Source organism: Haliotis rufescens, unplaced genomic scaffold (assembly GCF_023055435.1).
Source record: "Haliotis rufescens isolate VD_foot unplaced genomic scaffold, xgHalRufe1.0.p SCAF_3, whole genome shotgun sequence".
Classification (NCBI taxonomy): domain Eukaryota; kingdom Metazoa; phylum Mollusca; class Gastropoda; order Lepetellida; family Haliotidae; genus Haliotis; species Haliotis rufescens.
Genome location: NW_025964001.1, coordinates 55,137,298 through 55,155,359, shown reverse-complemented (window position 1 = coordinate 55,155,359; position 18,062 = coordinate 55,137,298). Strand labels below are relative to the sequence as shown.

Sequence of the window (18,062 nt, the reverse complement as noted above, 5' to 3'; positions counted from 1 at the left end):
GATACATGTCATCGCATCGTTGCTCATGATGTCAATCATTGGATTGTCTGGTCCAGACTCGATTATTTACAGACTGCCATCATATAGCTGGAATATTGCTGAGAGTAGCATTAAACAACAAACAAACTTTGGACCATTTCTACCCCTCTGCTCAGAGGGATGACAATTGGTAATGGCGTGTTGGTCTTTGCTGCTGCACACACAGCCTCAGCTCAGCAGCTGTGGGTTTCACAGATGAGAATCCTCAGAAAATGCCTAAAAAAATTGTAATGTTTCAGCTAGACCATCAACAGTTAAAAGTGATTTACTGATAAGGTGTCTTAGATGTGAAAAGTTTTATTTTCAAAGGCGCCTATTTCCAAAACATTGCTGTGTGCGACCTTGGATCAAACCACCTCCACTCGAAACCCCAAATAATCAAAGATGCAATGTGGTATTATACTGGTGTCATTTATTGATGTTATAATCATTATCCTAAACCTAGACAATGAGGTACAGAATGGTTATTGCCAATTGATGATGTTAACTGTCCCACTTGAGATTTCCCCAGATAAACACAGCTCCTGTCGAGATGATTGTAGAGAAAGACCACATTCTTTAAATAATCCCTATCAAAAGTGTCACTCTATTGAACAACATAGTACAAGATAAAAACAAAGTAACACAAGGATACAAGAAACGAATATACATCCTATCAATCTTAATTACAAGTGCAGTCATCGTAATTTGAGAACCGCTTAATCCTTCATGTAATATGTAAATTAACTTCTAAAAATAACATGGTCTAGGGAAATCTCTTGAGCAGGTATTGAAACAAAAATAATCTCTGTACCAGCATGCATCAGATTTTCACTAAAATCTTAAGTGCTTCACTACTAAAAGAGCTACAGGGATGGAAGCACTGAAAATCAAACAAGACAATCTAGTTGCATATCGCAGGTGTGATATGCAATTTCAATATAGGTATAATCTATAAATAACAAAAATTTGAATGGTACACTTGATATCAGATTTTTGTAAAATCAGACAACAAAATCCAGATGACTAAGAATGTAGTACCCTTCAAATTATACTACTCATAAGAACTGAAAGAATACCCAACGTTTTTAAATGACGAAAGTTAATCTGCAATGGCTTTCACAGATTAACTAGAGTCATGTCATAAGGTGTTCTTAACTTCTATTGAGCAGTGTATTACACACTTACATGTACACTGTTACCAAGTGGTTCATTCAGCCTTTATCATGCAGACAATTTTAGAATACAAAAAATGTAGGAGGGGCTGTCTATTCACAGCAGTTAAGGATATCAAACTTACTTTGTTTTGTAAAACCTCAAATTAATAAAGATGTTTGTAAAACCAAATTTTTAAAGAAAGAAACATTTAAGCGAATCGACCTTTGACAAGATGACATTTTGAGAATCAGTTGGAAGAAACATTATGCAGTCTAAGGGTGAGATATCTCGGTGTAGCCTGATAATCGTCCCCTTCTCCCATAGACATGGAAGTACTTCTGTGGATGCTAAGTATGTGTGAACAGCTGACTGCCATGAAGTAACCAGGATCCTTCCATAACACAATCACATATACACAGCTAATTTGACAAATTTGATAATTACAGCATTTACAATAATCATTCCACTATACTGACCTGTTCCAAGTTGATTGAACAGAAACATAACTTGCATCATGACATGATGCTGCACTTAAAATATAGGATTTAAGCTGCAGTATATCATAGTAATATCGGAGTCTAAAAAATATTATTTCATACCAGTTAAACACACTAGATTAATATTGAGTATTTGCCAAACGAGATGGATTTTGTATATTTATCTTGCCTGCATTATTAAATTCCATAGTTTCCTATCAACCTCCCGTCACAATGCAAGGACTTATTCCCATCCATACTTGAAATGACACAAGGAAGAGCTTATGTTTTTTTATGTTCTTTCGGCAAATGGAATATCAATTTCACAGCACTTTTTTCCAACACTGAGTACAATGTACCATTGTCTCCTACTATCAAGACATCAATAGTTAAATAAATGTTGTATATTCTCTGCACAGTTTACAAATGAGGATTCTTTAAATATTTGTAAACAAAATCATTTCTGACTGAATAGCCATAACAAAGGAACACTACTCCAGGTAATAAATAATTCTATTTGTCTACAAACTAATCAACATGTAAATCTACAAATATAAACAGAATATCCCTATCTCATTTAAAAGACAATATCTTATTGAAACCTTGTTTTAACCAGATGATCAACTCCTGATAGCGTGGGTGAATAAAGGGGAGACAACTCTGTATGCCTGGCATTATATCGCATCACATGTTCAATATTCATCAGTACAATTAAAACCTGAGATTTCATTGATTTGTGGTAAAGTGTCAAATGTCTTTGAAAGATGAATATCATGTTGATACACTAATATTTTCATCTTACAAAGTTTTATTCAGTTTATAATTGAAACTTTATCACTGATCAGTCAGCTTACTTAATAAACTTAATTTTTTGAGTTAAAATAAAATAATTGAAAAATTAAAATAAGATAATTTCCCAAACATGTATGTGTATCTAACTTAAGCAATGAATGTGATGCTTCATAATTTTCTTGAATCAGATGACAGCTAAACAAATGTACCCAAACAATACTATGAAAATATACTTTGTAATGTAATACACTGTAAATGGAATAGCTACGGTATCCATGACATTTTCAGGATGATAAACGGGTCAACTATACAAATACTACTAAAAAAATGTTGAGGGTCACCCAATTCTTTCATATTACTAGAGTCATCATGACAGATTACCCACGGTAATATGAAAGAATTTGGTGATCCTTAACTATTTGTGAGTAGTTAACGATACCTAACTTACATAAAATCCATCCAAACATTTTTATCTCAAACTGATACACCTTTTGCTTCTTGGTGGGCAAATTCTTTGTGAGTAGTGTGTTTTTTTGTCATGATGGGCAACTCATTGTCATTTTGATATTAATAATTACCTTACTGAAAATACATGGTTCTTCCCCACGTCTGTATGAGTGAGTGAGTGAGTATGGTTTAACGCCGCTTTTAGCAATATTCCAGCAATATCACAGCGGGGGACACCAGATATGGGCTGCACACATTGTACCCATGTCGGGAATCGAACTCGGGTCTTCTGCGTGACCAGCGAACGCTTTAACCGCTAGGCTACCCGACCGCCCGACGTCTGTATGACAATTTGGGTTATCTGTGATCAAGTTACAGCCAGAAACACGGAACTCCAGATCATTGTACACTTACCTATTACTGTACTCAGAAGGCAATATAAGGATTATGTTAAACAAATAGGGGTGTCACGATACAGGTACCTCACGATACGATACGTATCTCGATACAGCAATACCAACTTTTTATGCGTAAATTTAGAAGCAAACTTTTTAATTACATATCACATTGACAATTATGTGTTCTAATCACTATCAGTAGATTATTTTGTAAAATAATAATACTTAGAAAAGGTTGATTCTGTTTATTCAAACAAGTTTAGACACTAACAAGTTTTCGTATGTGTCTAATCCAGGAAATTTGATGACCTTTCGATTCGAAAAGAAAAATCAATCGATACGCGAACAAATGGATACTGATTTCGATATAAATTTACATGTATCTCGTATCGTATCATGAGAATTATCTACCGTTGCATCGGAACAATCGGTGAATCGTGACATTCCTATAAACAAATATATTCATACTTCAAGATTCAGATTCAAACACATGTACTCCGTGATAAGGATGTCCGCTGGTAGGTTTTGTGTTCACAGCTCAATCGTGAAACAGAGTCATATGTAAGTCTGAATGAAACAATAATCATTATATCAAAAAGAAAGAATTAATTCCCATTTAAGAACAGGTTGTGTATTGCTCATATCAAAAGAGAATGGGAGTAGGGCTGCAAATTAATTTTAACAATGACGTCACTGAATAATAACGTTTTTGTGACATTTTGTGTTCTTAATGTTTCCTCAATGTGTTAAAACATGTTTTAAAAATAGATAACATTATTCACTGTCACGCAAACTGTTAACAGAGAATTATTTGCCGGCATACCTCCATAAAGTGTGAATTTGGCTTGGTTGGTATACCGTCTTTGACGGCCCACGGCCATATTTGCTTATATATTGGCTATTGAACGATCCAAATAAGCACCCATTCCTGTTAATTAATGTACATAAGACTTATTTATTCGTGTAAAATATGCATCCTTAAATATGGGAAATTAAATTCTGGAAAAATATATGTCGTACATAAACATTTCAGGCTGTCAGGATAAACCCCAAAATTTACGATCTTTCAACTCTGTTTTTTTTCACCAAAATAATATTCAAATAAGAACCCCCTATTTCTAATTTTGAGAGCGCCCTGGGCTCTTATTATGTCGAATATGGCAAGTGTACATAGTGCAATAGAAATGTACACTTCCATTTTCTAATTGAAATTTAGATTAGTCAAGACCAGCGAACATCCTTAAGTGTAATATTCTCAGGGAAATAATACCAGATGGATAGGCCATCACAAATCAGTTCTTAGTTTTAATCCACATTTTCTGAAATGTGAACGTTGGGAACAGGATGGCAGTGTTAGTCTTTTCCATTCTATTTTCCTGAAACAAATTGATACTAATTACGGTAAACAATGGAATCAAATGAGGTAGGATGGATCAGAAACTTTGGCAGGGAAGGACAAAAACTAACAATTAATTGTGATGGCCTAGGTTTCAACAACATATAGTCCAGGTAACACCACGGTCCAGAAGAAATAAGTGTAACTGACAAATGTGTGAACATAAAAAGCTTGGTGCATGCTGCCACACACATAGTACATCATTGGCTGCGGATTTACCAGCAGCCATACTGATAAATCAAAACTTAAAAACAATATTTAACGGACAAATAGGTATTTATAGTACCCCGTAGTTCATGGAGATGGATTTGACGAAATTAGGACAATCTGAATAATCATCAAATTTTGTTTGAATAAAAACAAAAAATATTTCCTCCAGGTGAATGTGTTGCTTATCTGAAAACTATACCAATAACAAGAAGTTGATATATATATATGTGACTAAAATATTTATTTAGTATTTTTATTTATTGAAATCCAATATCAACTAAATCCGAGGCAGACCCATCCCCCTTCTACCTAGACTGACACCAAATTCGCATTTCTATAAAGAAAAAGTACCCCAGTAAAACGTCTTCAGTTATCGCGTCATATCTACCACTAATGACTTGAGTTTTGTTATTGTATGAGGAAGAATTTCTTCTAGTTAGCAATTTCGAAAAAGTAGGTCAAAAAGTAGGTGACCTACATTATGTGTGAAAGACACAGTTTGCCTGTTAGCGAATACATTTCAACACTAGTACTATCAAAGTAGATATACAAGAACATAAATGATACTTCCATTTGAATTTTTATTACACAGCCAAACATTGAGAAAGTCTAGTTTTTCTCTTTGACCTTCACCTTCATTACCTTCAAAGTTTCACAAGTTATTCAATATAGGTAAATGACTTGGAAAGGGCTTGTTGCCGAAAAGACATATCTCAAAGAATTAAATTATACATAAACACATCTCACCCGTAACTTTTAACAGGGTCATCAGAAATCAAATCAGTTTGAGACATCCCCTTAACATGATGTATCAGTAAAAAACAGTATTTTTTTTATGTTATGTTGTTATAGTACAAGAACTCCAGAAGTGACCATGACTTTTGACATAAATAATAAATATGTAAAAAAATGTTCTATGAAAATCTAGTCCCCCAAAATCTTAACACTTGTGATTTCGAAATCAAGTGTGGTGGCGGTAACTGCAGGCAATTCCATGGAACTTAAAGCAGGACCACAATAATGCAATGCTTAGTTACATGAAAACACATTGGCCCTTGCTAGGCAGCTTAAAAGCAGCATGTACATTATACGACAACAGCCTGCAAGGCAGAGGTAGATACAATACATTAGTGGTGTCCGTTTGTACACAGACCAGCTGCAGGCTTCCACAATCAACACATCTCACACGTCTACTCCACCACTCACTTGGATGTAGTGCACGCTGCTGCTATCTATACACCAATACTTGAGAGCAGGAAGAAATTGGGATCAGCAGTGTTAACAATTCACTGCGATACTGGGAACCTTTGCTCCGATAGTATTTGAATCTAAGCACCCAAAATCTTGAACATTTCACATTAGGACAATGACAAGTATCAATTGACTTTCATGCTTAATTTTGAACTCTGGTCATTAACCACTAAATAACATAGGATTCATAAAAATAACAAGCAATTCACAATCTTAATCATTTCAGGATGAATAGACCCTTAACCATACTTGAAAAACATACCAATGACAATTGCTATTAATCTTTATCAAAATCCCCAGTGACATTTATTGAAAGTTAACGTATCCCTTCAATTGTTACTAGACAACAAAACTGAAAAAAGGATTTGACAAGCAGTACATAAGTTGGAGGATAGTTTCAGAAGCAATCAGCAATAAATTCAGTAAAAAGTTTGATAAATTATTTCTTATATATCTACATTTTTATTCTAAATCATAAAACAATTTTTTTCCTTCTCTCAAGTATTTCTGCACTTTTAGACATCAAATAATTGAAGAATTTGATTGGTACCATTGAATGAATGACCAATGTCTATGTGATGTTGGTTTCATTATGAAATCTGGTCAATGATAAGGAGGCTACGCAATGGTATCGTGTGCATAAATCACACCATGTCAAACACTTGGTCACCAAAACAAACAGCTTCAGAATATAGAAACCAAATATTGATAGAGTTGCACTGATTGCCTAAAAGAACCAGTGACAGTAAAGCCACATCTGATTGGTCTATGAAAATTCAAGACTAACTGCATTAACAAATTTGATTGGCTAATCAATGGCCAATCAAGACAACACATCATATCTACAAACCAATGTCCAGCACAAGTATAAAATCCAATGAGAAATGAAGTGAAGACACATGCACAATCATTATGTCTTGAAATATGTCTTCTGTACAATCATGTACTGACCACAGAATGAGAGAGAGGCATCCCCTCACACAACTTTGTCAGTGGTACAAATCTATTATGGAGGAGCTGAGTTTGTATTTGCATTGATACTCCCACTTCCTAAACAGACACCACCTCAAGAATCGGACTCGAGACGCCTGAAGGAAGTTCCAAGATGGCGTGTTGGCTTAACCATTTTTTCACGTGCTTTCTCACGGCCTTCTTCTTTATGGTCAAACTCACATTCATGAAGTTCAGGCAATCTGTGCAAGGGGCAAAATACAAGTCCTGAAAAAAAACAAAAAAACATTTTTAATCAAATGATGAGTGAGTGAGCAAGCCTTGTTTTTAGGCCACAGTTATTATTTTAGACAACGCATATTGTACCCAGCCGTTAGCCGTGACAAATGAATGCCTTGTCCAAAAGGCCATTCCCCCATCCATGAACAAATCAATTTTAACATCTAAATATGTACTGGTATGCAAAATGTCAACGCCTACAGACACTCCTAAACAGATCAAATATATTGACCTAAAATACTTGAATTGTGCCTTAGGGATAACTTGATTGGTATTAATCACTTAATATCAACATCAATTTTTATATCAAATTCATCATGTACCTGATGATTCACAAACACATGACACAATCCAAAACTTCAATTAGTTTTTGCAAACACTATTTCCCTATCTTTTAAAAAAAATATAATTTGTTGTGAAAGGTGAACTTACAAAGATTATATATGCGGTATTCGACGTAATAAGCTCCCCGCTCTAATAAGCGCCCAAGGCGATATTTGCTAATATATTGGCTAGTAAACAATCCCAATTAGCACCCCTTCCGATTGATCAATGTACACAAGACTTATTTATTCGCGTATAATACGCACTCGTGTGATATATGCACCTTAAATATGGGCAATTATATTCTGGAAAAATACATCTGTCATACATAAACATTTCAGGCTGTCAGCATAAACAACGAAATTAATCTTTCAACTCTGTTTTTTTTTCACCAAAATAATATTCTAATAAGAGACCCATATTTCTAATTTTGAGAGTGCCCTGGGTGCTTATTACATCGAATACAGTATATATATATAGAGTGATCTATTATTATTTGTATGTCTGCTTATAACGCCACACTCAATATTGAGTTAAATGATGGCGGCCTGTAAATGTCTGGACTAGACAAGTAATTCATGCCAAGACCAACGATCCAAGTCATGGAGGTACAATGCCACTCTATCAATGACCCATTCCATAAAGTCACCTCTTAAGACAAGGACCGCCTCTGTGGTCTAGTGGTAAAGCAACCACATGGAGAGCATAAGCTGTGTCGATCACCCAGCTGCGTCATACCAAAAGACATTACAAGATGGTACTTGTTGTTACCCTGTCTGGCGTTCGGCATTAAAGGGGTAAAACAAGGACTTGTCGGCTCGGAGTCAGTATACTGTGTCCGAGTCTGTGCTATGTTAAACTGCAGCATGGTGTCTAAGTGGGATAGCACTATAAACTCGGCATTAGTCCAGATTAGTACAAGCAGCCACGTCCCCCCCCCCCCCACACACACACACACATGCACGCATGCATGTCACTATAGAAGTGCAATAATCTTGGACGCGACATTAAACCCCATTTCACCTCCCCTCTGAAGACACAAATAGGTTGCTGGGGACTGATTCTTACAAGGAATCCCTACAGTATAAATAGGTGATCTGATAAGGCTAAAAAACATAATAGTCTTATTTCTCAGGCACCGCCCGCATCATCAGAAAGTCTGATGGACGTTTTGTTTTTATTTCCATTTACAAAAAATTAATCCTAATACTTAAAAAATGCGATCCCATATAGCACACAGTTACTTCCCTTTACATGCACTGCTTTACTGCGCATCTTGTGTTATGGTCATGGCGGCAATACGAGTTTGTATGCTTGTTTATGTAGGAAGGCTCTTTCTCAGGCTGATGGTACATAACTGTTTATTTGGTTACAAACTAGTTTGAACAATAAAAAAACAACAACAGAACAATAAAAAAATTTTTTTTTAAAAACCCAAAAAACACCTGCCTGCACCGCACTAAATTTTGAAAAGTCATTGCCTGAGAACCAATCCTTTTTTTTAAGCCTAATACAAAAAGAATTAAACTTTAAAATGTACATTACCGCATCTACATCTCCCAATAGCTCTCTGTGCCAGCTCCAGCTTGCAGCTACACTTGTAACACCTCTTCTTATTTTTCTGGACCATGTTTGGCTTTTTGGGCGATGACTCTGAATCATCTGATAAAACACTGTTATCTCTGCAAAACATAAGTTAGATATTATATCATTCACAAAACATAAAATTCAGCAACAAATATCTAGAAGCATCATAAACAGCCACTTGTATCATATGCATGTCAATGACCCTTTTCTGTTATGCTATATCGCATCTGGAATGCAAGCTATCAAAGATATGGACATTGTAGGTCAACCTCATAAATCAGTTAGGTGACTGTCGTTTTGAGTACATGTTCAACTAGGGTATGCAATGAAAAAAAGATAAGAACATATTGGGTTCGGCTACAAAGATATTCAAAAATAATGCCAATTTTCAAATTTCTTTCATGGGTTATCACACTGTTGTCCCAAATACATTTATGACTATGTTGCTAATTATATATAACAGAATACTGATATATGTATTGTTGCAATGTATATTGCAACACATAATCTCTGTATTGTTTCACTCCTGGGTTAAAGTGCAACAGTCAAATCAAGGATCAAAATTCACAAGGATATACCAGCATGTTACATCCTATCCAGATACTAACTATAATCCAGTTTTCTGCAAAATTGATCAACAAATGGCCAGTAATGTGTTATCCAAAATGGCTGCCCTGGCAGCCATATTACATTTTGTTTCTTGAAAAAAAACCAACAACAATGATGCATGATGACACACTACAAACAGGTCATGACTGAAAATAAACTTAAAACAGCAATCATAATGGTGTCGCTATACGCATATCTAAAGTAGATGCACATTGCAATATATGAGTCATGAGAGAGTGAGTGGGTTGGGTTTAACACCGGTTTTAACAGTATTCCAGTTATATCACGGCGTGTCAGCTTAACAATGCTTAATGTAGGAGGAAAGCCCGAAGTGATGCAGGTCTCAAGACGTTTACCACTTTGGTGAAACCTACGAGAACGAGTATGATGCTGACAAACCTAGAAACATAATCGAGGCAAACCGGGATTCAAACCCACAATCATAGGTTTCTGGTGTGCCCAAGGGACACAACTCTGCACAGCGAATCATGGCGCCTTAGATGACTTGGCCACCTGTGCCCCCATATGAGTTATGATTCAATATGTACAGAGATTCCTGACTTGAGCTGTTTTTGCTTGAAATTCAAGAGGTTGATGCTACTAACCAGTTCATGTTTAAATTGCAAGACAGGATAAGTTTGGGCTCGTTCTGACCAAGCTAATGGCATAATGCAATCAGTTTTGGTTTTTTGTTTCATTATAGAAAGACTAGTTCAATTAAATTTTTTTGAAATATTACTTTGAAAACTTATTATTTTGAAAACCGATGAAGAATTAATACATGAATGTATATTATTGGGTAATCGTATCATGCATCAGAGGTGTAAAGTACACATTGACAGATGTGAATATGTGATACATCAATACATATCAAATGCTATTTCTGTACCTTTTAGTACCCCTATTGGCTTCCAGTGATACATCAGAGCTGGACTGACTGGAACTGGACTCCTGTCCTTCCTGAGCGGTATGTTTTGTCTCACATTTCTGTGGGGACGTGCACTCTGACGGTGACTTTTTGTCTGAGGAAAGTTCACACTGTGCCGTACAACTACCAGTTGAGTCACTATGCTTGTCACACACATTTCCTTTGAAATTTGACAAGTCTTTTGGATTCTCTCCATTTGGTATTTGAAGCTCTTCTGATTTAGAGTTCTTTTTTGATAGGTTTTCTGGATTTGTCCGTGAGGAGTGGGGAGTGGAATCCATTGTGCTTCGTAAAGCAGAGCTTGGTTGGGGAACACTTGGCTTTCTCAAATCTGAAACATGAAATTGTTTCTGTTAAAGTTCAAATTTTCCATGCATGTCATCAATCGAGACGAAGTCTAGGCTTGTTATCATGAACATCAAGCAGTCACCATGGTCACCATAATGCATACTAGGGCTGTAACGGGTTACTCGGGTACTCGGGTCGGATGGGTACTGAGTAGGACCCGGGTTACCACAGGACTACCCGGACCCGTGGTTAGTCACGTGATATATTGTTTAATGACAAAAAGTATCTAAAACTATGTTTAAACTACAAGTCACTAATGTTCGCAGTTCTTTCTGACTACTACGCCCATTCCTTCTGACTTTTTTATGTTTGAATAAAAATAAAACGTCAGTCAACTTCAGCGTATACACCAGATTGTTTCATAAATGTATTTAAACACATTTTACCAGGGCTATGGTCAAACGTTTCCCAATCTGACAGTTTGTACCTACCTCTCGAGACCTACAGCGAGTACCCGGGTCGGGCAATAGGGAATGGGTACCCGGGTAGTAAATTTGGACTCATCCAAGCTGCAGTGCATACCATTGTTATATTACCCATAGGCAAAGGTTATTGGTGCAGTTATCCTAGGTAATTCTAACTGAGTATCATCCTCTCTGCTTCGTACTGATGGGATGTTTCATGGTAATTGCTGCATCATTCTCATAGTTTCGCTGTCATATCAACACATTGTCGCAAATAATTAAATAATGTCATTTGTATGACACATAGTTCCAACAGATTGCCTGAGATGATGTCTCGACTTGCATTATGTACAGGAAAACCTTCTCGCAACTTGTAACAATGATGAAAGTTCATGGCCAAGGCTTGCGAAATTAATACATGTGGGACAAAGAATCTGCAATTCCTTGTCTATTTCAGATAATTTTCTACATGTTACATCCAGGATACACCTGTCATGAGTAATATGTTGGTTGGTTGGTTTGTTTGTTGTTTTACGCCGCACTCAGCAATATTCCAGCTATATGACGGCGGCCTGTAAATAATTGAGTCTGGACCAGACAATCCAGTGATTCATATCATGAGCATCGATCCACGTAATTGGGATCGATGACATGTTTCAACCAAGTCAGCGAGCCTGACCACCCGATCCTGTTAGTCGCCTTTTACGACAAGCATAGTTGCCTTTTACGGCAAGCATGGGTTGCTGAAGACCTATTCTACACCGGATCTTCACGGGTCGAGTAATATGTCAATATATAATGTCAATATATAATGTCAATATATAATATCAATATATAAACACAATAGACAGACGGTAACTTGCATAACCAAGAGTATATATCCAAAACAGATTTGCCACATCATGTTTTGCATCAATACATCATTTATCTTATAAAACATCTCAAATAGTTGCAATTCATTTAAAGTCACCAAGATGAAGATATCTGCATTCAAGACTCAACTAATTGTAAAAGAGAAATTGCTGAAACTATTTCTCAAAAGTCTGACTACAGTAACAGTAACCAAACATCTAGCAACAAACACTGGCATGTCTTACACTCCCTCTGCAGACTCAACTCTCAGTTTACCTGGTCTCCTGAGTGTTATGGACCAATATTCATTCACACACACCTAGAAAATGTTCATTAACCAAACATGACCGCATTTACCTAACAAACACGAATCACACAGGACTGTGTATAGTCAGCTGTGATGAAAACATACTAATCGACATTCGAATATCAGTCAGTCCTTAGCCATGTTAACAACTCTGGTTGTACGATTAATGAATGAACAAAAGTGAGTGAGTTTGGTTTAACGCTGCTTTTAACATTATTCCAAACATATCGCAGCATGTCAGCTTAATGTGGGAGGAAAGCCCGAAGTGATGCAGGTCTCAGACATTTACCTCTTCGGTGAAACCCACAAGCGCAAGTATGGTGTTGACAAACCTAGAAACAATAGGGGCAAACCGGGATTCGAACACACAATCATAGGTTTCTGGCGTGCGAATGGGACGCAACTGCGCAGCGAATCACGGTGCCTTAGACGACTTGGCCACCCGTGCCCCCTGGTTGTACGATTAAAGTGAAGTTTTCATCCCTTCCAATTTGTAGTGAGTGAGTGAGTATGGTTTTACGCCCCTTTTAGCAATATTCCAGCAATATCACGGCGGGGGACACCAGAAATGGGCTTCACACATTGTACCCATGTCGGGAATCGAACCCTGGTATTCGGCGTGACGAGCGAATGCTTTAACCCCTAGGCTTCCCGACCACCCCTCCAATTTGTAACATACATACCACTTAAAAGAAGTTAAAGAACACGTTTCCTACTACAGTTAATCTGTCATGCGTTTAACTATAGTAAATGAAAGAATTAGTGTTCTTTAACTTCTTTTGAGTAGTATAGAGAGGCTTGGTGAGTCACCTAGGACTAGGTAATAGCTGTAATGAAACAATGAAACAACTTTGAATATCAGTCCCAGCCTTCATATGAAATACCTACCTACTGAAGAGCATAACCAGACACCACTGGTTGTGGGATTAAAGCAAGGCTACTCTTCCCTTCCAGTACACAGTCTGCCTTTCTATTGATCACAGTCACTGCTGGCAGACTAAGGCAGTGTTGACAGAGGCCTTAATAAACTGTCAAGATACTGCACACCTTTCAAGCCGCATACAAAATCAGGAAAGGGGTGGGGGAGGAAGTCGTGTGTGTCAGATTGGAAAGGGGTGGCTCAAGGGGGTAACAGGTTGTTCAAACACTCCTAGACTATCAGGATACAGTTGCCCAGCAAACCAACACAGGTATATACAGTGGTAGAAGTAGCCCATGGGAACAGTTCCCATGCATCATGATAGATTGTCAGATACATTGTTGCGGTGGTCACTGTTTGCTGAAGTCATTATAACACTGTCCATGCCTCAGTCAGTAAATGACATTGGGTTCAGGAGGTGGGACACTCACGTGAGGCTGGATGGCCACAATCAATGGTAAGTGATCTGGTGGGTGAGCTGAAGGAATAGAGCAGGAAGATTGATCCATGTGGCTGGATCCTGTCTACAGCTGCTCACCTCCATGCCATCTTCCTACAGCCAAGTAATGTTTCATGATTCACTTACCACACATAGATTAATAAGGCCTTTGTTTTTACTTGGTTTGCAAATTTTTTCTCTCAAAAACATATGTCAGTTGTCAAAAAAAGATTGCAAAACAATTTTTGGTCACTAACTAGTATATTTGCTGTGGTATAAACAAATTAACTACACAACCAGTTTTAGTACCATCATTGGCATTAAATTCCAGAACAGTAAGCATGGTGACAAGTATTACACATGTACTCTCTTTTAATAACATTTACGTTAAAAGTATCATTTCTGTTAATATACTAGTGAGGTGAGGTGAAATGGGGTTTAAGTCGTGTCCAAGATTATTGCACTTATATAGCGACGTGCATGCACGTGTATGTGTGTGTGTGTGTGTGTGGCTGCTTGTACTAGTCCGGACTGATGCCGATTTATAGTGCTAGCACACTGAGATACCATGCCGCAGTTTAACATGAATACCCCACTCAGACACAGTATACTGACTCCGAGCCGACCAGTCCTTGTTTTAGCCCCTTAATGCCGAGCGCCAGACAGGGTAACAACAAGTACCATCTTTTTACTGTACCGTCTTTCGGTATGACGTGGCTGGGGATCGAACCCGGACCTTCCGCTCTCCGGGTGGACACTCTACCATTAGACCACGGAGGCGGTCTAATAATATAACAGTGAAACTATCATGAATCATAACTCTTCAGTGAAATATATTCACAGATTTTATATGTATAAAACAATATTTTTTTCCATAATTATTAAATTTAGGGACTGCAGATCTGTAACCAAGTAACCATATTATGAAAAACACCGACGACTGGTCCTTCCAATTGGTTTTTATGTTTTATAACTGAATATACCTCAAAACTATCCCTTATTGGGACAAATACCTCCTAATTACTTTCAGTAAAATGATTTACCTAATTCAAACATTCTGGAATGTCTTAAACAAAAACCTTCTACACTAAACCATTGACCTCGTGGAACCGTAACCAAATATGACAGCATCGTGTTTCCAAAATGTATTATTCAAAGTGTGGAATCGTATACAAGTCTCACTTCACCAGCAGCTATAGATGTATGGTAATACCTTAACTTGATGCATTTCATTATAATGCAGATATGATTGTTCTGGACAAACACCAACATCTGTCCATATATCAATCATTTCCTGTGTCAACAACAGAAGGAATCGGCAGGACAGAGTGACACTTTATACGGCTTGGCTGTAGAGTTGAGCTGGATTTGACGACTTGAATACATAAAACATGTACAAGGAAATATAAACATTTAGCTGTGCACACACTCAATTTACCATTAGCGCATCTACAAATCTGAAAAATGTTGGGTGGGATGTATATTGTTTTTAATTAATACCGTATTCGACATAATATGCGCTCAGGGCGCTTTCAAAATTAGAAATAGGGTGGTCTTATTAGAATATTATTTTGGTGAAAAACAACAGAGTTGGAAAATCATACATTTCATGTTTTATGCTGACAGCCTGAAATGTTTGTATACGACAGATATATTTTTCCAGAATTTAATTTCCCATAATTAAGGATACATATAACACACATATTATATACGAATAAATAAGTCTTGTGTACATTGATCAATCGGAAGGGGTGCTAATTCGGATTGTTCTTTAGCCAATATATTAGCAAATATAGCCGTGGGCGCTCATTTGAGCGGGGCGCTTATTACATTGAATATGGTATTATATTTCTCTAACCTGTTCAAGGAATCTGTGGACATGAACTGTTGATGGGTGTGATGTTAAGTTTGAATGATTAATAGGACTATGCATATGGTGTATTTCATAACACAATGTCTGTAGGTTCTTTAGGGAATCTGGCAGTGAGTTAGTGAGTGAGTGAGTGAGTGAGTGAGTGAGTGAGTGAGTGTGAATGAGTGAGTGTGAGTGAGTGAGTGAGTGAGTGAGTGAGTGTGAGTGAGTGTGAGTGAGTGAGTGAGTGAGTGAGTGAGTGAGTGAGTGAGGTTTTATGCCGCTTTTGGCAATATTCCAGCAATATCATGGCGGGGGGGGGCACCAGAAATGAGATGGAAGTGAAAGTTAATGTGACTTTCTGAAATAGTGGCTATATGCAGTACATGTACAAAAAAGGAATGCTGAATACCTTGGGAATTGTCACCTTTGATACACAGGTTTGATATAGACTTGTGACATATAAGAGTGCCCACGTAACCACAGATCGACAGAAGCTGCAAACTTACACACGTCACTCTCGTTATTTGAACATCACTGGCCTCCTAGAATATCGTTAAACTTTGAGGATTTCTGTGACGGATTTGACGTGCTTATGGTAATGTCTTGTGTTAGGGTAAAAAACATGAAAACTCATTGAAGGCATGTATTCCTCCCCCACCTCGGCACAGCTGTATGTTTTAGAAAAAAAACCTGCAAACGATATTCCACAAACTACTGTATTCAATATGCATCGATTCTGACCCTGATCAGACCCAACGGTAGCCCAATGTTTTGTATACCAATGAGCCAGCCTTGGACCTGCACATGCTCTCACCAAGGGGATAGTTCTGTTGTCCACTAAATCATCGATGGCGCCTTTGATCTTGCCTCCAACTGTTCATGTAAAAATATGTTAATAAGCTGAACAACAGGTATATGTATCCTATCCATGAATCTAAGAGGCCCTATATTATCCAGGTAGTGGAATACTGCAGCTGATGAATAAGCTTAGTACGGATGATGCTGATCAGATGTACTTCCTGGCAGGCAATATGCTGCAACACACGCCATGAACTTCCTGCCTGACACTGGTGGCAATATCTAGGCAACAGATGTATCTGTATCGTACAACTGCACTTTCCACCTGGCCTAGTGACCACAGCAACATCAGGTGCGAGCATCTGGAACCTTTCACCACAGTAATGCAACAGCCACACATTTTCAGTAGATGTTATGTGGCAGCCAGTTACTCCAAGTGACCCTGTTGAAACAAGGACGTACCTCACCTGGGTGTATCTGTTTTTAAGTGGGGGCACGGGTGGCCCAGTCGTCTAAGGCGCCGCGATTTGCTGTGCAGAGTTGCGTTCCTTGGGCACCCCAGAAACCTATGATTGTGGGTTCGAATCCTGGTTTCTAGGTTTGTCAGCACCATACCCGTGCTCGTGGGTTTCACCGAAGTGGTAAATGTCTAAGACCTGCATAACTTCGGGCTTTCCCCCCACATTAAGCTGACACACCGCGATATAACTGGAATACTGTTAAAAGCGGCGCTATCCCAACTCACTCACTGTTTTTAAGTAAAAGGGACTCACAGTAATAATTCCACGGCATGAACATGGTGGTCCCAGGCTGGCAAGCTTCTTTCCCAAGAATTTAACTGATACATATCACTGCACATGTTCTAGAGCTGAAGCGGTACCCTAAGTTAGATGGGATTTCAATGTTAGATTGAAGAAAATCAACTGCTGACACTCTAAATTTTGTGTGTATTTCTTATCAGAACAAAAATGTCAGTAATGTGTTGGTTGGTTGGTTGGTTATTTTACGCCGCACTCAGCAATATCCCAGCTATAGGACGGTGATCTGTAAATAATGGAGTCTGGACCAGACAATCCAGTGGTTGATATCATGAGCATCGATCCACGCAATTGGGATACGATGACATGCATCAGTAATATGTAACCATGTTAACATGCAGTCTACAATTTTGATTCGTTTTTGCCGAGAAACACGTACACACTGTACCCATGTGGAGAATCAAATCCTGGCCACTGGCAAGTTTTGATTACCAGGCTACCCAACAACCAGAACAACCACCTGCCACATCCAGTTGGCAAGATGACACAATATACACA

General features: G+C 37.8%; 1 protein-coding gene across 2 annotated transcripts in view; it reads right to left on the bottom strand.

The window, feature by feature from the left end:
• Window positions 1–320: 320 nt before the first annotated feature.
• LOC124148750 (AN1-type zinc finger protein 3 homolog) overlaps window positions 321–18,062 on the bottom strand; it is a 35,395-nt gene continuing 17,653 nt past the window's right edge. The window contains exons 1-4 of one of the 2 annotated variants that reach the window (XM_046520018.2): window positions 14,086–14,514; window positions 10,786–11,155; window positions 9,246–9,382; window positions 321–7,364 (exon numbers count right to left, since the gene is read on the bottom strand). In XM_046520018.2, the coding sequence (XP_046375974.1) occupies window positions 7,213–7,364; window positions 9,246–9,382; window positions 10,786–11,105 (609 nt within the window). In that variant the 5' untranslated portion in view covers window positions 11,106–11,155; window positions 14,086–14,514 and the 3' untranslated portion in view covers window positions 321–7,212. Of the gene's footprint in view, window positions 7,365–9,245; window positions 9,383–10,785; window positions 11,156–14,085; window positions 14,515–18,062 lie in introns of those variants that run through there. The other variant, XM_046520017.2, reaches the window with a different exon arrangement.